Raw genomic sequence first — 22702 nt, 5'->3', positions numbered from 1 at the left:
GGCTGGGAGAGTCAGTAAGATTGTGTAATAGTCACCATCTTATAGGCAGCCGGTGAAAGGAACAGAGAATGGGTGTTATGTGGCAAGTCTGGTTGGTTTGCAAAGCTGAGCTGTAGCCCTGCCCTTTGTTGGTGAGCTTCTACCATATGGACCTGTTTCACCAGGACTGAGTCACAGCCAACTGGCATCACCCACACCTGGAGCTCAGCTAGACAACCATTTAGGATTGGTACTGGGTACTCAGTACCCGGAGCAAAGAACAGGTCATCTGCATAGCATTGGTAGATAAGGGCATGACATCTGGTTATTTCAGAAACAAAAGATGACTACTTGCGCTAGAATACTAAATGGTGCATATATGAATGAAGACGTCTGTATAATAAAAAAACATCTGGTTTTATTCAAGACAAAACATTTTTTTTTTTTTTTTACAACAAACTACTTTCACTATGTAAAATTCCCGTACACATGTCATCTAACATTTTTCCTATTTTCAACAACCATTAAAAATCACCTGGCATGTGTTACCATGATAACTATTTCCAGAAATAGATCTTTCATAATATGTCCCGCAAGTGTGTTTTAGAAGAAAATACGCTTAAATGTGCTGTCCCAAATTGTGGTTGCTGCTCATATGCTATGTGCACACAGCCTAGCACCCCATAAAGCAGGCATATCCAAACTGCGGCCCTCCAGCTGTTGTGAAACTACATATCCCAGCATGCCCAGACACAGTTTTGCTGTCAGAGAATGCTAAAGCTGTGTCAGGGCATGCTGGGATGTGTAGTTTCTCAACAGCTGGAGGGCCGCAGTTTGGACATGCCTGCCATAAAGCATATATTGCTGTACGTGGTGTGAAGATTATTTCACCCACCGGTAGCATGTATATTGCAAAAAGCATAGGAGATATGATAAGAACCTTGAAGAACAACGCATGGCAATGATAAGTATACTCCAGAAGATTAAAATGGTTCCTCACCTGAGTGATGTCTATTGTGTGCAACAAGAGATGATTTATTTCTCAGAGTATGGAAATGGCTTCTCACCTGTGTGACTTCTGTGATGTGTAAGTAAATCACATCTTGTTAGACAACATTTCCCACACTCAGAGCAAGAAAATGGATTCTTACCTGTATGACTTCTGAGATGTATAACAAGATTTGATTTGAGTGCAAAACATTTCCCACACTCAGAGCAAGAAAATGGCCTCTCACCTGTGTGACTTCTCTCATGATTAATAAGATGTGATTTCTGTGCAAAACATTTCCCACACTCCGAGCAAGAAAATGGCCTCTCACCTGTGTGACTTCTCTCATGATTAATAAGATGTGATTTCTGTGCAAAACATTTCCCACACTCCGAGCAAGAAAATGGCTTCTCACCTGTGTGACTTCTCTGATGTCTAACAAGATCTGATTTGAGTGCAAAACATTTCCCACACTCAGAGCAAGAAAATGGCTTCTCACCTGTGTGACTTCTCTGATGTCTAACAAGATCTGATTTGAGTGCAAAACATTTCCCACACTCAGAGCAAGAAAATGGCCTCTCACCTGTGTGACTTCTCTCATGATTAATAAGATGTGATTTCTGTGCAAAACATTTCCCACACTCAGAGCAAGAAAATGGCTTCTCACCTGTGTGACTTCTTTGATGTCTAACAAGATTGGATATGAGTGCAAAACATTTCCCACACTCAGAACATGGAAATAGATTCTCACCTGTGTGAGTTTGCTGATGTCTAAAAAGAACTGATTTCCGTGTAAAACATTTCCCACACTCAGAGCAAGAAAATGGCCTCTCACCTGTGTGACTTCTCTCATGATTAATAAGATGTGATTTCTGTGCAAAACATTTCCCACACTCCGAGCAAGAAAATGGCCTCTCACCTGTGTGACTTCTCTCATGATTAATAAGATGTGATTTCTGTGCAAAACATTTCCCACACTCCGAGCAAGAAAATGGCTTCTCACCTGTGTGACTTCTCTGATGTCTAACAAGATCTGATTTGAGTGCAAAACATTTCCCACACTCAGAGCAAGAAAATGGCCTCTCACCTGTGTGACTTCTCTCATGATTAATAAGATGTGATTTCTGTGCAAAACATTTCCCACACTCAGAGCAAGAAAATGGCTTCTCACCTGTGTGACTTCTTTGATGTCTAACAAGATTGGATATGAGTGCAAAACATTTCCCACACTCAGAACATGGAAATAGATTCTCACCTGTGTGAGTTTGCTGATGTCTAAAAAGAACTGATTTCCGTGTAAAACATTTCCCACACTCAGAGCAAGAAAATGGCTTCTCACCTGTGTGACTTCTCTGATGTCTAACAAGAACTGATTTGAGTGCAAAACATTTCCCACACTCAGAGCAAAAAAATGGCTTCTCACCTGTGTGACTTCTCTGATGTCTAACTAGATCTAAGTTGAGTGCAAAACATTTCCCACACTCAGAGCAAGAAAATGGCTTCTCACCTGTGTGACTTCTCTGATGTCTAACAAGATCTGATTTGAGTGCAAAACATTTCCCACACTCAGAGCAAGAAAATGGCTTCTCACCTGTGTGACTTCTCTGATGTCTAACAAGATCTGATTTGAGTGCAAAACATTTCCCACACTCAGAGCAAGAAAATGGCCTCTCACCTGTGTGACTTCTCTCATGATTAATAAGATGTGATTTCTGTGCAAAACATTTCCCACACTCAGAGCAAGAAAATGGCTTCTCACCTGTGTGACTTCTTTGATGTCTAACAAGATTGGATATGAGTGCAAAACATTTCCCACACTCAGAACATGGAAATAGATTCTCACCTGTGTGAGTTTGCTGATGTCTAAAAATAACTGATTTCCGTGTAAAACATTTCCCACACTCAGAGCAAGAAAATGGCTTCTCACCTGTGTGACTTCTCTGATGTCTAACTAGATCTAAGTTGAGTGCAAAACATTTCCCACACTTAGAGCAAGAAAATGGCTTCTCACCTGTGTGACTTCTCTGATGATTAATAAGATGTGATTTCCGTACAAAACATTTCCCACACTCAGAGCAAGAAAATGCCCTCTCGCCTGCGTGACTTTTCTGATGTATAACAAGATGTGATTTCCGTGCAAAACATTTTCCACACTCAGAGCAAGAAAATGGCTTCTCACCTGTGTGACTTCTCTGATGTATAACAAGATGTGATTTCCATGCAAAACATTTCACACACTCAGAGCAAGAAAATGGCCTCTCACCTGTGTGACTTCTCTCATGATTAATAAGATGTGATTTCCGTACAAAACATTTCCCACACTCAGAGCAAAAAAATGGCCTCTCGCCTGTGTGACTTTTCTGATGTATAACAAGATGTGATTTGTATGTAAAACATTTCCCACACTCAGAACATAGAAATGGCCTCTCACCTGCCTTACCTGTCTGTGGGTTAATAGGCTTCGTGTTCTGTGTAAAACATTTGGCATCTATAGAACAGGGAAACACTGTATCTACTCTCAGAGCTGTAACAGATGCACCAATATCAGAGTGATCAGGAGAACATTTTCCAGGATCAGGGGGATCAGCTGATAGAGCTGGATGTATAATTGGGGTAATGGGGTTATCTCCTGGAGAATCCTGTCTACTGTCATTATCTTTTATGTCACAATCCGGGGATAACATTAGATGTCCTTCTGAGATATTCTTGCTTGTGTGTCCATCTGCTGGAAATAAAATAGATTATGGAAATGTGACATTTTCTGTAACAATATTAATCTTGTAAACAATAGGAGAAGACGACTCTCTGGGTCACTTAATTGTAAATGTGTGTGTATAATAAAACATAACTTTTAATGAAGGCTTTATAATATTGTGTCTCAGATTATCATTGTGTCCACCCTCCTGAGAACACTCACAATAACAAATGTAATATTATAATAAGACTTAGATATATCGCTCTCTCTTGTACTGGTAACGAACCATGAAGTATAAATGGAGACGTAGTCACTCGGCAAGTCCTATGTCAGCACCAATGTAAAACAATGGATGGGGAACATATCGTATGAATTGGAGATTCTAGATGAACAATAACATCAGTCATATGAGCTGATGGATCAGAGAAATGTCTCCTAACGTTACTCCTGGAAGCATTGGTAAGGTAGCATTCCTTTATGTGTGCGCTCATATATTGGTAAGCCTGTACATGTGTTACTCACCCTTATATAAGGTATATTGCTATAGCAGAGTAGGTGTGGAACAAGGAATTTTACATGCAATACACCATATAATACACTGCAATCATCATCATCATCATCATCTGCTAGGTTAGAATACCCTGTTACACCCCTATCATCAGTGTCTTACCTCTATACTCTCAATAGTAATAAGGATGATGTGTGTACGGTAAGTATGATACAGAGAATTACATATCAGAATCTATACAGCTGCCGCCATACTTCTGCTTCTCATACGTGTGCTACTGGCAGCAGTGAACATCTGAGTGAGAGTGCAGGGAAGTCAGCAGAGTCTGATGAGAAAGAGATTGGATCTGCCTTTGCAGGGCTGTACCACACCTGTCACCCCTGTTAGTATATAAACTAATAAATAAGAGGAGCGTGGTCCATCCAGACGTGCTTTCTGGAGCTCTCCTCACTAAGTGACTTCTTATCTACCCTACCTGATAGCTCTCAGCCGCCGCTGGGACCAAGACCCAATCTATTAATTCCACCACTCCTCCTGCCCTAAAGCTGCTCGCTCCGCGCACTCTGGGCACCGTTCACTGCCGCAGCCTAGTGACGCCGCTGAAGCCACGGGCTGTATTCTGGGGCTAAGTGTGCCTAGTCTTTCCTGCACGCTCCGGCCACCTGACTTGGAGGCGCTTTTGGCTCAGGCGGGAGCACTTACTCTCCTGCTAACACAGGTGCACAGCTCCCGTTACTACTGAGGACAGAACGGGCTGCCCACAGTCACCGGAGCCCTACGGTGATATTGGGAGGTGAGATGGCTGCCATTTTGGATCCTGGTGCCCGGCCATTGCATGCTTTGCCTTCTGCCTTCAATAAGGTTTAATATAAATAAATGTCCTGACGGCTGGACCGGGGTCACTACACTAAATTGAAGCATTTGCCTGGAGGTGAAACTACCTTCTATTTATATGGTACCACTATAATCTACTTCCTCTCAGTCTACATGCAGAGCCCAGTATCAAGTATCGTCTGAGTACAGCTCATTACACTCTGATTACAACCTCACAGTATATTATTTTGTGGATTTATCCACTGAATATATTTTGCCATTTGTGTCTCTCTGTGTCGAGAGCTTCACGTCTGTATCACGCTGACCTCTAGTGGAATTTATCGGTCACTACTGTGTTATTTGCGTTGCATTACATCATGTTTAAGCTTTGAGGTCTGATATCAGTGAGATTGGCACTCGTACAGACTAAAATGAATGAGATTGTTGCGTCTCACAAAGATCTGATTTCAGCACATGACACCCTTCAGGAAGACACGGTCTCTATTCATGATAAAGTCATTGATTTAGAAGACTGCTCTCTGAGAAATAATATCAGAATAATGGGCGCTCCAGATTCTGTTACAAATGCTGAGCTTTATGATTATGCCACGGTCCTCTTGTCAGAAACTTTCACCGAAGGCTTCTGCTGCGGACCTTCTTATTGATAAGATCCATAGGCTCCCAAAGTCCAAACAGGCCCCTATCCAAGCTCCGAGGGACACTCTACTCAGGGTCCACTTTCTTCATATTAAAGAACGTATCCTACAGGCTGCTTTGTCTTCCTCATCCACAGCTGAGTGCCTGGATAATATGCAGCTATTTACGGATATTTCTCCTGTGACGCTGGCCAAAAGGCGTCTATTCCACCCAAGGGAATATACGTTATGGTAAGAACTTACCGTTGATATCGGTATTCTTCCTAAGTCCACAGGATCCACAAAATAACAATGGGATATGATGAAGCGTACAGAGGGAAAAAGGTAGCAGGTGCACAATCTCACTAGCTCAACCTGTAGTAACCAGAGGCATTTAGCATATTCCTGGCCAGGGCTATGAGCTTACCCACCGCATCAAGGTAGCCTCTCATTGGGTAAGTCCCTAACACTAACTATAGGGGTTCAGGTCCGGGGGGCAGGACACCCCAGAGCCACCCAGCCAGACAACCCCAGGGCATCGCAGGAGTGATAAAATATAGGGTTAAAGAGGTAGGAGCAGCTGTTGCTGCATGTGTGAATAATGTGAGGATTAAAAGAAAATTATGTGAAGGTGTTACATATATATAAAACAAACTATAAGGGCCATGGAGTGATGAAAGTGTTAAATTGCGATGCCCCAGGGGTACCCAGCTACGGCGGGCACAGGGAGCCCCGCACCCCAGAGAATTCCCCCCATTATGGAATGCCATAGTAAAATGTAAGAGTCTTACCTCAGTGTGCTCATTCCAAATGTAATGGCTATAGTGTTGGACTTTTTAAAATCAGAGGGGTGGGTGGGGCAGGGTGCTAAATTAGGATGAAGGTGTCTCCTACCTTCAGAAATGTATGAATACATCAGTTATAGAGGGAAAAGGGGCCCTAATTTGCACACCTTAATTAGGTAGTGAGGTGCTACTCTGCTTGAGACTTGGTAAAGTGTACAGAGGGAAAAAGGTAGCAGGTGCACAATCTCACTAGCTCAACCTGTAGTAACCAGAGGCATTTAGCATATTCCTGGCCAGGGCTATGAGCTTACCCACCGCATCAAGGTAGCCTCTCATTGGGTAAGTCCCTAACACTAACTATAGGGGTTCAGGTCCGGGGGGCAGGACACCCCAGAGCCACCCAGCCAGACAACCCCAGGGCATCGCAGGAGTGATAAAATATAGGGTTAAAGAGGTAGGAGCAGCTGTTGCTGCATGTGTGAATACTGTGAGGATTAAAAGAAAATTATGTGAAGGTGTTACATATATATAAAACAAACTATAAGGGCCATGGAGTGATGAAAGTGTTAAATTGCGATGCCCCAGGGGTACCCAGCTACGGCGGGCACAGGGAGCCCCGCACCCCAGAGAATTCCCCCCATTATGGAATGCCATAGTAAAATGTAAGAGTCTTACCTCAGTGTGCTCATTCCAAATGTAATGGCTATAGTGTTGGACTTTTTAAAATCAGAGGGGTGGGTGGGGCAGGGTGCTAAATTAGGATGAAGGTGTCTCCTACCTTCAGAAATGTATGAATACATCAGTTATAGAGGGAAAAGGGGCCCTAATTTGCACACCTTAATTAGGTAGTGAGGTGCTACTCTGCTTGAGACTTGGTAAAGTGTACAGAGGGAAAAAGGTAGCAGGTGCACAATCTCACTAGCTCAACCTGTAGTAACCAGAGGCATTTAGCATATTCCTGGCCAGGGCTATGAGCTTACCCACCGCATCAAGGTAGCCTCTCATTGGGTAAGTCCCTAACACTAACTATAGGGGTTCAGGTCCGGGGGGCAGGACACCCCAGAGCCACCCAGCCAGACAACCCCAGGGCATCGCAGGAGTGATAAAATATAGGGTTAAAGAGGTAGGAGCAGCTGTTGCTGCATGTGTGAATACTGTGAGGATTAAAAGAAAATTATGTGAAGGTGTTACATATATATAAAACAAACTATAAGGGCCATGGAGTGATGAAAGTGTTAAATTGCGATGCCCCAGGGGTACCCAGCTACGGCGGGCACAGGGAGCCCCGCACCCCAGAGAATTCCCCCCATTATGGAATGCCATAGTAAAATGTAAGAGTCTTACCTCAGTGTGCTCATTCCAAATGTAATGGCTATAGTGTTGGACTTTTTAAAATCAGAGGGGTGGGTGGGGCAGGGTGCTAAATTAGGATGAAGGTGTCTCCTACCTTCAGAAATGTATGAATACATCAGTTATAGAGGGAAAAGGGGCCCTAATTTGCACACCTTAATTAGGTAGTGAGGTGCTACTCTGCTTGAGACTTGGTAAAGTGTACAGAGGGAAAAAGGTAGCAGGTGCACAATCTCACTAGCTCAACCTGTAGTAACCAGAGGCATTTAGCATATTCCTGGCCAGGGCTATGAGCTTACCCACCGCATCAAGGTAGCCTCTCATTGGGTAAGTCCCTAACACTAACTATAGTTAGTTATAGTTAGTGTTAGGGACTTACCCAATGAGAGGCTACCTTGATGCGGTGGGTAAGCTCATAGCCCTGGCCAGGAATATGCTAAATGCCTCTGGTTACTACAGGTTGAGCTAGTGAGATTGTGCACCTGCTACCTTTTTCCCTCTGTACACTTTACCAAGTCTCAAGCAGAGTAGCACCTCACTACCTAATTAAGGTGTGCAAATTAGGGCCCCTTTTCCCTCTATAACTGATGTATTCATACATTTCTGAAGGTAGGAGACACCTTCATCCTAATTTAGCACCCTGCCCCACCCACCCCTCTGATTTTAAAAAGTCCAACACTATAGCCATTACATTTGGAATGAGCACACTGAGGTAAGACTCTTACATTTTACTATGGCATTCCATAATGGGGGGAATTCTCTGGGGTGCGGGGCTCCCTGTGCCCGCCGTAGCTGGGTACCCCTGGGGCATCGCAATTTAACACTTTCATCACTCCATGGCCCTTATAGTTTGTTTTATATATATGTAACACCTTCACATAATTTTCTTTTAATCCTCACATTATTCACACATGCAGCAACAGCTGCTCCTACCTCTTTAACCCTATATTTTATCACTCCTGCGATGCCCTGGGGTTGTCTGGCTGGGTGGCTCTGGGGTGTCCTGCCCCCCGGACCTGAACCCCTATAGTTAGTGTTAGGGACTTACCCAATGAGAGGCTACCTTGATGCGGTGGGTAAGCTCATAGCCCTGGCCAGGAATATGCTAAATGCCTCTGGTTACTACAGGTTGAGCTAGTGAGATTGTGCACCTGCTACCTTTTTCCCTCTGTACACTTTACCAAGTCTCAAGCAGAGTAGCACCTCACTACCTAATTAAGGTGTGCAAATTAGGGCCCCTTTTCCCGATATGATGAAGCGACAGCCTCCCAGCTTGCAACGGGTCCCGTCCATATATCCCCGCCTCCTTGCTCAGGCAAATCAGTTGTATTCCAAAGCTCAAGGCAGGAGCATCATAGAGAGCCTTAATCAGGCGATAAGAACACACATGCACACGCTTCCGTACAAGAAGGAAGAGGCCAGTGAGTAAAAGGATCCTCAAATCAGGTGAGTCAGGGTGGGATCCCTATGGATCCTGTGGACTTACCATAATGTATATTTCTCTGGCAGGGTACACAGTTATCCACAGGATAACAATGGGATTTCCCAAAGCAATTTAGTGAAGGGGACGCTCCAGACTTGAAAGGAGAATCCTTCGCCCGAATGCAGCATCCTAAGGCAAAGGTATCAAAGGCATAATGTCTAATGAATGTGTTAATGGAAGACCATGTGGCTGCCTTACATATGTGTTCCGCTGAAGCACCACGTTGTGCTGCCCACGACGGACCTACCTTACAAGTAGAGTGAGCAGAGACACTAGCTGGATTAGGGAGATCAGCTTGAGAATATGCTTCTGAAATCGTCATTCTAAGCCACCTCGCTAGTGTTTGCTTGTCAGCAGGCCATCCTCTCTTGTGAAATCCGTAGAAAACAAAGAGAGAATCTGTCTTTCTGATGGCACTGGTACGATCCACGTTGATCCTTAAAGCCCTGACTACGTCCAAAGATGCATCTCCCACAGAAAGACCTGGCCCTTGAAAAGTTGGTACAACAATTTCTTCCTTAAGGCAAATTTAGTCACCACCTTAGCAAGATATCCAGATTTAGTTCTAAGAACCGTTCTATCTGGATGAAATATCAGAAAAGGAGAGCGACATAACAATGCCCATAAATCTGAATCTCTTCTAGCTGAGGCAATAGCAAGTAGAAAGAGAACTTTAGCTGTCAACCATTTAAGATCCACTTTATTAAGTGGTTCAAATGAGGCAACTTGAAGGGCTTTCAGGACTAGACTTAAGTCCCAAGGCACTGTAGGAGGAACAAAAAAAGATTGAATGTGCAGAATTCCCTGGAAAAAAGTACGCACATCCTGTAAATTGGCAATTTTCTTTTGGAACCATACAGTCAATGCCAACACTTGCACTCTCAAGGAAGCCACCTTCAAACCTTTATCCATTACAGCCTGAAGGAATGCTAAGACCCTGGAAACTCTGAAAGCCTTAGGGTCCATTTTCAATTCACTGCACCAATGAATATAGGTTTTCCATATTCGGTGATAAATGCAAGCTGAGGAAGGTTTCCTTGCTCTGAGCATAGTCTGAATTACCTGTTGTGAGAATCCTCTTGACTTCAGGATAGATGTTTCAAGAGCCACGCCATCAAAGACAGTCGATCCAGATGTCTGTGATAACAAGGACCCTGCATCAGTAGATCTGGATGTTGAGGGAACAGAAGTGGAACACCCATCGACATACTCAGCAGATCTGTGTATCAATGTCTTCTGGGCCAAGCCGGAGCTATTAGTATCACGGCACTTTTCCCTTGCTTTATCTTTCTCACCACCATGGGTAATAGGGTGATTGAAGGAAACACATAAACCAGATGAAAGTCCCATGGGACCGACAGGGCATCCACAAAGATCGCTCTGGGATCCTTTGTTCTTGCCCCATAAGCAAAAACTTTGTTGTTCAGATGGGATGCAATGAGATCTATCTCTGGAAACCCCCACTTGTCTACTAGCGTCTGGAAGACCTCCGGGTGTAGAGACCATTCATTTTCCTGAATGGCGTGTCGACTGAGAAAGTCCGCTTCCCAGTTTAGGACTCCCAGAACGAACACTGTGGACAAGGCTGGATGATGAAGTTCTGCCCACTTTAGTATGTGACTTACCTCCTCCATCGCTTTCCGGCTTCGAGTTCCTCCCTGATGGTTGAGGTACGCTACTGCCGTTGCATTGCCTGAGCGGATCTGGACTGGTTTTCTCCGAAAAATGTCCTTTGCCTGAATCAGTGCCCAAAGTTCCAATATGTTTATTGGCAGGCAACTTTCTTCCCTGGTCCATTGCCCCTGAAAACACATTTCTGACACTGCTCCCCAGCCCTGAAGACTGGAATCTATCATCAGAATTTCCCAATCTGATATCCAAAGGGGTCTACCCTTGTCCAGATGGGATGTCTGTAGCCACCGGGCTAATGACCTTCTTACTTCTATTGTAAGAGACAGGGTCTGTGTTTTTATCGTCTGATGCAACCCATGCCATTTGGCAAGAATCAGAAGCTGCAGAGGCCTTGAGTCGAATTGTGAATACTCCACCATGTCGAACGTTGATACCATCAAACCCATCACCCGCATTGCTGCGTGAATGGATACCATTTCACTGTGTAACAAGTCCTGAATCCTTGAGTGAACCTTGGATATCTTGTTCAGATTTAAACTTACTCTGAAGACCTGAATCCAGTACCAGCCCCAAGTGAGTCATCTGTTGTGACAGAACCAGAAACAATTTTTCCCAATTTATGAGCCACCCATGGTTCTGCAGACATGTTATTGTCTGTTGCAGATTACATAAGAGCAACTCCTGCATCTGTGTCAGGATTAAAAGATCAACGAGGTATGGAAAATGTATTTTCTCATACGTCCTAGAGAATGCTGGGGTCATCATAGAACCATGGGGTATAGACGGGATCCGCAGGAGACATGGGAACTTTAAGACTTTGAAAGGGTGTGAACTGGCTCCTCCCTCTATGCCCCTCCTCCAGACTCGTTTTATAATTGTGCCCAGTGAGACTGGACGCACTGCAGGGAGCTCTACAGAGTTTCTCTGACAAGACTTATGTTAGGTTTTTTATGTTCAGGGAGGCTGCTGGCAACAGACTCCCTGCTTCGTGGGACTTAGGGGAGAGGAGTATCACCCACTTCCAGTGAGCTCAAGGGCTCTGCTTCTGGCTACAGGACACCATTAGCTCCTGAGGGTGCTGATCGCTGGGTATGCCTAGATGCTCACACCCGCAGCCCGCCGTCACCCCCTTACAGAGCCAGAAGTCAGAAGACAGGTGAGTAGATGAAGAAAAGAAGACTTCAGTGACGGCAATTATCTGAGGTACTGCGCGCCAAGCTCCCACATACATGTAGCACTACAGGGTGCAGGGTGTGCGGGGGGGGGGGGGGCGTCCTGGGCATCTTATAAATCCTCAGTGGACATCTGGCAAGAGGGGACATTAGTGCAGAGGTACTGTCCCAAAACCCCCGCCATTATAATCATACAAGAAGCGGTACTGAAGCGCCCCATTAAGGGGGCGAAGCTTCGTCCTCACAGCTCACTCGGCACCATTTTCTCTCCATCAGGCTGCAGAGACGCTGGTCCTTCCTTCACACTGACAAGTATCAGGGTGCAAAACGGGGGGGGGGGGGGGGGCACTGGCTAAATTTGGTGCAATATACTTTATATAAAAAGCGCTTATTTGGCGTTTATTGGGCGCTTCAGAACTGCTGATTGGGCGCTGGGGTGTGAACTGGCAAATCCCCTCTGTGTCTCTCTGACAGGCTTTACTGTGGGTCTGTCCCCTATATGCCCGGTGTGTCTGTGGGTGTTTGGTGCACCCTGTCGGCACCGGCGACGTCGGATTGGATAAATGTGTTGAACACCTTGAATACTAATGTGGCTCTTATTAGTAAGAGGTTAGATAAGTCTGAGTCTCAGACACAGGCATGGAAGAAATCTGCAGAAGATATGTTACTGCAAAGTCAGGTCCCCTCAGGGTCACAGAAACGTACACTGGCCCAATTGGCAGACACTGATATCGACACGGACACTGATTCCAGTGTCGACTATAGCGATTCCAGATTAGACCCAAAATTGGCATAAAGCATTCAGTACATGATTGTGGCTGTTAAAGGGGTATTACATATCACCGAAGACCCGACTGTCCCTGATAAAAGGGTCTGTATGTATAAGGAAAGGAAACCTGATGTAACGTTTCCTCCCTCTCATGAACTGAACACGCTATTTGAAAACCTCTGTAAAGCTCCTGACAAAAAGTTTGAGATTCCAAAACGAATTACGGTAGCTTATCCGTTTCCCTCGGCGGATAGGGAAAAGTGGGAGTCACCCCCCACCGTGGACAAGGCCCTGTCACATTTGTCTAAAAAAAAGTGGCTCTTCCGTCACCTGCCACGGCGGCCCTTAAGGATCCTGCGGTTCGTAAACAAGAAACTACGTTAAAGTCCATTTATGCGACCACAGGTACGCTACTCAGACCTGTCATTGCGTCTGCGTGGGTAAGTAGTGCTATCGAAAAGTGGGCAGACAACTGGTCTTCTGAAATAGATACCCTAGATAGGGATAGCATCCTCTTGACGCTGGGTTATATCAAGGACTCTGCAGCATACCTTAAGGAAGCTGCGAGAGATATTGGTCTTTTGGGATCTAAGGTCAATGCCACGGCAGTCTCAGCTAGACGAGCGTTGTGGATACACCAATGGAATGCTGATGCCGATTCCAAGAAAAGTATGGAATCTCTACCATATAAAGGTAAGGCTTTATTTGGTGACGGCCTTGATGATTTACCGCGGGTAAGTCATCCTTTTTACCTTATGTTCCTCCACAACAAAAGAAAAAGCATCACTATCAGAAGCAGTCCTTTCGGCCCAATAAATACAGGAAGGGCCGAGGTTCTTCCTTCCTTGCTACTAGAGGAAGGGGAAGAGGTAAATGATCACCAGCCTTGTCAGGCTCCCAGGAGCAGAAGTCCTCCCAGGCTTCTGCCAATTCAACCGCATGACGTTAAGGCTCATATACGGGAGTCCGCACCGGTGGGGGCACGTCTCAAAATCTTCAGTCAGTTTTGGGTTCGTTCAGACCTAGACCCATGGGTTTTACAAATAGTATCCCAAGGGTAGAAGCTGGAGTTTCAAGACGTTCCCCCTCGCCGTTTTTTCAAATCGGCCTTACCAGCTTCTCTTCCGGACAGGGAGGTAGTTTGCGACGCAATACAAAAGTTGTGTCAAAATCAAGTTATCGTCAGGGTTCCCCAGTCACAACAGGGAGAAGGCTTTTATTCGAGCCTGTTTGTGGTCCCGAAGCCGGACGGTTTGGTCAGACCAATCCTAAACCTGAAATCCCTAAATTTCTACCTAAAAGAAATTCAAATTGAAGATGGCGTCTCTCCGAGCAGTGATCTCCAGTCTGGAGGAAGGGGATTTTATGGTGTCGGTGGACATAAAACATGCCTACTTACATGTTCCCATTTATCCTCCGCATCAGGCTTACCTGAGGCTTGCAATACAGGATTGTCATTACCAATTTCAAACATTGCCGTTTGGTCTGTCCACGGCTCCGAGGATTTTCACCAAAGTGATGGCGGAGATGATGGTTCTCCTTCGCAAGCAAGGAGTCACGATTACCCCATACTTAGACGATCTCCTGATAAAGGCGAGATCCAGGGACCAGTTGGTGCAAAACGTTGCACTCTCCCTGACAGTTCTTCAGCAGCATAGTTGGCTCCTAAATTTGCCAAAATCACAGTTGATTCCGATGACGCGGTTGTCGTTTTTGGTAATATTGGACACAGAACTACAGAGAGTCTTTCTTCCAGTGGACAAGGCTATGGAACTTCAGAGTCTGGTCAAACAAATTCTGAAACCAGCAAGAATGTCAATCCATTAATGCATTCGGTTGCTGGGGAAGATGGTTGCGGCCTACGAGGCCATTCAGTTTGGCAGGTTTCATGCAGAGTGTTCCAGTGGGACCTGTTGGACAAGTGGTGTCCAGGTCCCACCTACACCGGAGGATAATCCTGTCTTCCAAGACCAGGATATCACTCCTGTGGTTGCTGCACAGCTCTCACCTCCTAGAGGGGCGCAGGTTTGGGATACAGGACTGGATCCTAGTGACCACGGATGCAAGCCTCCGAGGCTGGGGGGCAGTCACAATGGGAGAAAACTTCCAAGGAAGATGGTCAAGTCAGGAAACTTGTTTCCACATAAATGTTCTGGAGTTAAGGGCCTGTTACAACAAGGGCCGTGAGGGTATCAGGACTTACCGTGGCTTCGTTTGACGGCATGGCGGTTGAGCGCAAAATCCTAGCCCGTAAGGGTATTCCCAGTTAAGTCATTCCCACACTTATTCAGGCCAGAAAAGGTAACGTCTAAACATTACCACCGTATTTGGAGAAAATATGTTTCTTGGTGTGAATCCAAGGGGGCTCCTACGGAAGAGTTTCGACTAGGACGTTTTCCCAATTTTCTACAAGCAGGTGTGGATGCGGGCCTAAAATTGGGCTCAATTAAGCTACAGATTTCGGCCTTATCGGTTTTATTTCAGAAACAATTGGCCTCCCTTCCAGAAGTTCAGACTTTCGTAAAAGGAATGCTGCACATCCAACCTCCATTTGTGCCTCCAGTGGCACCATGGGATCATAATGTGGTGTTGCAGTTCCTTCAATCACATTGATTTGAACCTTTACGGAAGGTGGAGTTGAAATTCCTCACTTGGAAAGTGGTCATCCTGTTAACCTTGGCATCCACAAGGCGGGTGACTGAGTAAGAGCCCTTATTTGATCTTTCATGAAGATAGAGCAGAGTTGAAAACTTGTCAACATTTTCTGCCGAAAGTGGTTTCATCTTTCCACATGAACCAACCGATTGTGGTGCCAGTGGCTACTGACTCTTTGGTTGAATCAAAGTCTCTGGATGTGGTCAGAGCTTTTAAAATTTATGTCGCCAGAACTGCTCAGATTAGGAAAACAGAACCTCTGTTTGTCCTGTATGCTCCCAACAAGATTGGGTGTCCTGCTTCCAAGCAGACTATTGCATGCTGGATCTATAATACGATTCAGCAGGCTCATTCCACGGCTGGATTGCCGTTACCAGAATCGGTGAAAGCCCATTCTACTAGAAAGATGGGCTCGTCCTGGGCGGCTGCCCGGGGGGGGTCTCGGCATTGCAACTTTGCCGAGCAGCTACTTGGTCTGAGTCAAACACATTTGCAAAGTTCTACAAGTTTGACACCTTGGCCGATGAAGAAATTCAGTTGTTCAATTGGTGCTGCAGAGTCATCCGCACTCTCCCGCCCGTTCTAGAGCTTTGGTATAACCCCATGTTTCTATGATGACCCCAGCATCCTCTAGGACGTATGAGAAATAGACGTTATGTTAAGAACTTACCGTTGATAACGTAATTTCTCTTATGTCCACAGGTATCCACAGGATAACATTGGGATATGCTGGAGCGACAGCGGAAATGGCACCAAACAGTCACAAGCTTTCTGGCCTCCCAGGATGCATCGGGGCTTCACCATATAATCCCGCCCACTCACTCAGTCAAATCAGTTCTTTCCACAGCGATTAGGCAGGAGCATCAGGTAGAAACCTATTTAGGCGATAAGAACACACATGCACACCCTTCCATACAAGAGGGAAGAGGTTTAATGGATTGTCAAGATCCTCAAATCAGGTGCGTCAGGGTGGGATCCCTGTGGATACCTGTGGATATAAGAGAAATTACGTTATCAACGGTAAGTTCTTACCATAATGTCAATTTCTCTGGCTGGGTCCACAGGTTATCCACAGGATAACATTGGGATTCCCAAAGGCAGTTTTAGTGGTGGGGACGCTCCTGATTACACAGGAGGACCTTTCGCCCGAAGTCTGCGTCATGAGAGGCAAAAGTATCCAAGGCATAATGTTTGATGAATGTGTTTATGGAAGACCATGTGGCTGCCTTACAAATCTGTTCTGCTGAAGCACCCTGTTGTGCTGCCCATGAAGGACCTACCTTACGTGTAGAGTGAGCAGAGACATTAGCCGGAGTAGGGAGATCTGCATGAGAATAAGCTTCTGATATTACCATTCGGAGCCATCTTGCGAGCGTCTGTTTACTAGCAGGCCATCCTCTTCTATGAAATCCGTAGAGGATGAAGAGAGAATCTGTTTTTCTGATGGCACTAGTACGATCTATGTAGATTCTTAAAGCTCGGACTACATCCAGCGACGCTTCTCCCGCAGAAAGTCCCGATACCTGAAAAGCTGGGACTACAATCTCTTCATTAAGGTGAAACTTTGACACCACCTTTGGAAGATAACCAGATCTAGTTCTGAGAACTGCTCTGTCTGGAAAAAATTTTAGGAAAGGAGACTTACATGATAATGTTCCTAAATCTGACTCTCTTCTGGCTGACGCCATTGCCAGTAGAAAAAGTACTTTAGCCGTTAACCATTTAAGATCCGCTCTCTTAAGTGGTTCAAACGGAGGTCCCTGGAGGAATTTAAGAACTAAATTCAAATCCCAGGGAGCTGCAGGAGGAACAAATGGAGGTTGAATATGTACAACTCCCTGAAAGAAAGTAGGCACATCCTGTAAATCAGCAATCTTACGCTGAAACCATACAGTTAACGCTGATACTTGAACTCTCAAGGAAGCTACTTTGAAACCTTTATCCAATCCTGCTTGAAGGAAATCCAAAATCCTGGATTCTTTAAAAGATCTCGGATTCAAACTTTTTTCAGTACACCAATGAATATAGGCTTGCCATATTCTATGATACACACGAGCTGAAGAAGGCTTTCTTGCTCGGAGCATAGTTTGGATTACTTGTTTTGAAAATCCTATAGCTTTTAGGATAGAGGTTTCAACAGCCACGCCGTCAAAGACAGACGATCCAGATGACTGTGACAACAAGGACCCTGCATTAGCAGATCTGGACGTTGAGGGAGCAGTATTGGTGCTTCCACGGACATTCTCAGTAGATCTGTGTACCAATTACTTCTTAGCCAAGCTGGAGCTATCAGAATTATGGCTCCATGTGCTTGCTTTATTTTCCTCACTACTCTGGGTAACTGAGATATTGGAGGGAACAGATATGCCAGATTAAATTTCCATTCTACTGACAGTGCGTCTACAAGGACCGCTCCGGGATCCTTGGTTCTTGATCCGTACTTCAGAACTTTGTTGTTTAGACGAGACGCCATGAGGTCTATCTCTGGTAGACCCCATCTGTTCGCTATTGTCTGAAACACTTCTGGGTGTAATGCCCATTCGGTTTCCTGAATGGTGTGTCGACTGAGAAAATCCGCTTCCCAGTTCAGTACACCTGGGACAAACAGTGCTGACAATGCTGGGAGATTGAGTTCTGCTCATCTTAGAATGGGAGTTACTTCCTCCATCAATCTTTTGCTGTGAGTTCCTCCTTGATGATTGAGGTACGCAACTGCTGTCGCATTGTCTGAGCGAATCTGGACCGGTCTTCCTTGCAGACTGTCCTTTGCCTGAACTAGAGCCATATAAATGGCCCTTATTTCCAACAGATTTATTGGCAGGCGACTTTTCCTTACGGTCCATTTTCCCTGGAACCAAAGGCTTCCGAGTACCACATCCCAGCCTTGCAGACTGGCATCTGTTATCAGGACTTGCCACTCTTTTATCCAAAAGGGTCTCCCCTTGTTTAAATGGTCTGTCTGTAGCCACCACGCTAGAGACCTTTTTACATTTACTGGAAACGTTATCATCTGCTTTCTTATCGTCTGATGATTTCCATTCCATTTGGTCAGAATAAGGTGCTGTAATGGTCTGGAGTGGAATTGCGCATATTCCACCATGTTGAAGGTTGATACCATCAGACCCAACAGTCGCATTGATGCATGGACTGACATTGTCTGGGTGTGCAACGCTTCCTGAGTCATGACCTGCACCTTGACCATCTTTTTTTCTGGTAAGAAAACTCTCTGTAGGTCTGAATCCAATATGGCCACCAAATGAACCATCCGCTGTAATGGATCCATAGACGACTTTTCCCATTTTATGAGCCACCCGTGTCTCTGTAGACAAACTATTGTCTGTTGAAGATGGCTCAAAAGTAAATCTTGCGATGTGCTAAGATTAACAGGTCGTCGAGGTATGGGAATATTCTTATCCCCTGTTTGCGCAGACAAGCTGCCATAACCACCATGATCTTGGTAAACACCCTGGGTGCTATTGCTAGCCTGAAGGGCAGAGCTTGGAACTGAAAATGTTCCTGGAGGATGGCAAACCTGAGGTAACACTGATGAGACAGTGCTATAGGCACATGTAGGTAAGCATCCCGTACACCCAGAGATACCATGTAATCTCCCGGTTCCATGGCCAACATTATGGAGCGCAACGTCTCCATGTGGAACTTCGGGATCCAATGTATTTGTTTAACATTTTTAGATTGAGAATTGGTCGATATGACCCATTTGGCTTCTGTATAAGAAATAGATTGGAGTAAAACCCCTGTCCCCTTTGTGATGGAGGTACTGGGACAATCACACCAGACTGCAGTAATTTTTGGACTGCTGCTTGCAAGGCATTGGCCTTTGACTCTATACGAGACGGGCTGGTGCAAAAAAATCTTTGAGGAGGCTGCCTCCTGAATGGGAACCCATACCCCTGAGATACCACCTTCTGCACCCAAGCAACTGTTGTTGACTGTTGCCATATGTGTGCAAAAATGAAGGAGTCGGCCCCCAACCCTGGCATCCTCCAGGCGGAGGCCTGTCTCTTCAGGCTGATGGTTTCTGTTCAGGCTTGGAAGCTGGCTTTTTGCTAGCCCACTGCTTCCTACCCCTGGTTTTGAACTGGGGTTGCTTAGACTCCTCTTTAGCTTTCGCTTTATTTTGCCAACGAAATGAGCAAAACTTTAAACCCTTGGACTTAGGGTTATAAATAGCCGGAAATCTGACCTTCTTTGATTCAGCCTCTGATTCTAGGATATCAGAAAATGGTTTCCCAAACAATATATTACCAACGAAAGGCAATGCTTCCAATTCTTTCTTGGATTCCGCATCTGCTTTCCAGGTACGTAGCCAAACTGCTCTGCGAGCAGCTACTGTCAAGGCTGAAGCTTTAGAAGCAACTGTACCCATATCAATTGCTGCTTGTTCTAAGTATTGGGCAGATTGTCTCAAACGGCTTAAAAGGTACTCTTGCTCCAAAGTAGGAGAAGAGATGTCATTTCTAGTTCCTCTATCCATTCGCCCATTGCCTTTGCTACCCAGGCTGAAGCCATAGCAGGTCTTACCACTGCTCCTACTAGAGAAAATACATTTTTCAAAAAACTATCTACCCTTCTGTCAGTGACATCATTTAGCGAGGTAGATGACAGTGGTAAAGCAGATTTATGGACAATCACAGAACATGTGCATCTACTTTTGGAGGAACTTCTCTTTACGAACAATCCGCAGCTGGAAATGGATAATAAGAATTCCATCTTTTCGGAATCTTATATTTCGTACTGGGCGTCGCCCAAGACTCATCCATCATTTCTGTCAGTTCGTTTGACGCTGGGAATTCAGTTTTCACTGATTTTGTTAGTTTAAACACAGGTGCTTTAGATTTTAACACTGTTTTAGCTGGCTCTTCCAAAGAGAGAACAGCCTTCACAGCATCAGTAAGTTCAGCTACATCCTCTGAACTAAAGCTCTGCGAGTGATCATCATACGGTGTATTTGAATATACTGTATCATCATCTGTTGTATCATCTTATGTAGTCTGCCACATAGACGCATCTGTCTTAGTCTTACCTGTCCCTTGGTTGCTTGTAGAGGCTTCTGGAACCAAGCCGTAGGAAGGGAGCTGCATGTATGGGTTCATAGTGTAACCTAACCCTTGAGGTGGTGCTACCGTAGCTAACCTGTCCGCTATTGAAGATAGAGTCTTTGCGACCATATTCCATGGTGGCTCTGTTGGTGGTTGAACGAACTCCTGTTTTTTACTTCGCTGAAAAGCGAAACAGTTTGCACACAACCCTTCATAAGTGACCAATTGATCCACATCAATTAAACCTTTCTTACAAGATAAGCATGTTAGGGATGTAGGAGTGCCTGATAAATTCTCCTCATCACTTTTGCCGCTTACAGACATGGTAATAATGTGTTAATGACTACAGAGGGTCAGAACAGGACTGACATTACACAGAAAAGTCAGCACGCATACTAGCAGTCAGTCACATGTTAAAGCATTAGACATTGTCATATGAGACTACAATCACCATCATAACAACTTATAGATTAGTAGGAAAATTGTACTTCTGTTTCTAACTGGTTCTTTTCCAACATAACATGCAGAAAACACAGTAATATACAGGTCTCATATGCAATAGGTACTAAAAATTAACAATTCAAACTAAGAAGTAGAAGGAATTTTTAGTACTGTATACCATGCCTTCAGAGAGCGGGATACAAGGAGACTCACCACACTTCCATATCCAAGCAAATACACTCGTAAGACGCTGAGTGGATTCAGACGCTACTGATGTACACTACCGCTCATGATAACTGACACAGTCGCTCCTGCGGACACGGACGCTCAGCGACTTCCACGTGTATGCAGACGCTAAGGCCTGCGACTAGGTCTGGGCGGGATCTCTAGTGTACACAACCGCAGCGTCTAAGTTGCGACCGAGTACCCTCGTGGTAGCATCTGAGCCGGAAGTGAGGTCATTCAGTTCATGAAACGAGAGACACGTGGAAACTGGTCATGAACTCGGAGGAGGGGCGGCCAGGAGAGCGTCTGAATCCCCCTGCTGACTTAAACCCTAAGGATCGTGGCCTCTACCTAGTCCTGGCGCCTATGATCCCCGGAGCGTAGCGCTGTTGCCCCAGAGAGTGTTCGGCGCATCAACACACTGTTTGTAGTCTCCACCAAAGGCAGCGTAGCTGTGTCCTGACCCCGCTAGTAAGAGAAAGTCCATAGACTCACCGTCTCCCCATGCTCCGGCCACAGCCTGGTTACGTCTGCTGGACCTGCTAGAACATCCGACACAGACGCCCGTCGAGACAGCACTAATACCCGAAGGTAAGCGTTGTTGCGACCCGGTGAGGAGTTGTTGGAGCGACTCTTTCTAGCATGCGTTTAAGACGCTATTAACAAAAGTCGCTTAAAAAAACATAGTAAGTCTATAAAAGTAAAAACATAGTAAGTCTATAAAAATGAAATAATAAAAGCTTGAGGCTATTCTCACAGCAGCTCTGTGACCATGAGGCTTCCTGCCGCACCAAGCAAAAAACTGATCTGACTGAGTCAGTGGGTGGGACTATATGGTGAAGGCCCCGATGCATCCTGAGAGGCCAGAAAGATTGTGACCATGTTGGTGCCATTTCCGCTGTCCCTCAACCATATCCCAATGTTATCCTGTTGACCCAGCCAGAGAAAGTCACAGTTTGTACAATGCAGAGGTTATTACTAACAATAATACTGCACTGGACTAGCTTATATTGCTAAATAGTCAATAGATATAACACTACACAGTAAGAACTGGATGTATATCACAGGGTAATTATACTATAAAACCCTGCCTAAATGCACTCTCTTACTAACACTGACTAAAAAGGCAGGTAGAATACTTAAGTGTCATGTAAAGTCACAGCGCTGACAACCAGGCGGCTTTACATAGGAGGATTTGCCCAAGCAGTCCCAGGAACAGTGAGCTGAGGGATAATGGCGCCGCAGACACTGACAGGGAGTGAGGAAAAGACAGAGATGCAGCTCCAGGGCGGGAACACTTGCTGGAAATGGCGCCCTGGGGCTGGGGGAGGGGCTTCAGGTCTAAGCCTTATCCCCTCTGCTGGCAAAACCACCGGGTAGTGTGGGCGATATAAAAACTGGTTTAGAGAGAAAAGCTGACCTGCGCCCATGCCCTGGTGATCTAGTGGGATTGCCTGTACTGCCGAAGTGTCCACCGCCAGCGTGCACGGCCCGCCTCCCACTGACCGCACC

At 45.4% G+C, this 22702-nt stretch overlaps 1 protein-coding gene across 2 annotated transcripts in view; it reads right to left on the bottom strand.

Annotated features, from left to right (window-relative positions):
- Positions 1 to 400: 400 nt before the first annotated feature.
- The window catches only part of LOC135005440 (oocyte zinc finger protein XlCOF7.1-like), a 45071-nt gene continuing 22769 nt past the window's right edge, over positions 401 to 22702 (bottom strand). Inside the window, exon 6 of one of the 2 annotated variants that reach the window (XM_063951931.1) lies at positions 401 to 3692. In XM_063951931.1, coding sequence (XP_063808001.1) covers positions 1015 to 3692 — 2678 coding nt within the window. In that variant the 3' untranslated portion in view covers positions 401 to 1014. The remainder of the gene's footprint in view (positions 3693 to 22702) is intronic. The other variant, XM_063951932.1, reaches the window with a different exon arrangement.

Source organism: Pseudophryne corroboree, unplaced genomic scaffold (assembly GCF_028390025.1).
Source record: "Pseudophryne corroboree isolate aPseCor3 unplaced genomic scaffold, aPseCor3.hap2 scaffold_2019, whole genome shotgun sequence".
Taxonomy (NCBI): Eukaryota; Metazoa; Chordata; class Amphibia; order Anura; family Myobatrachidae; genus Pseudophryne; species Pseudophryne corroboree.
The sequence above is the reverse complement of the archived record's forward strand: the minus strand, read 5'-3'. Positions and strand labels throughout refer to the sequence as shown.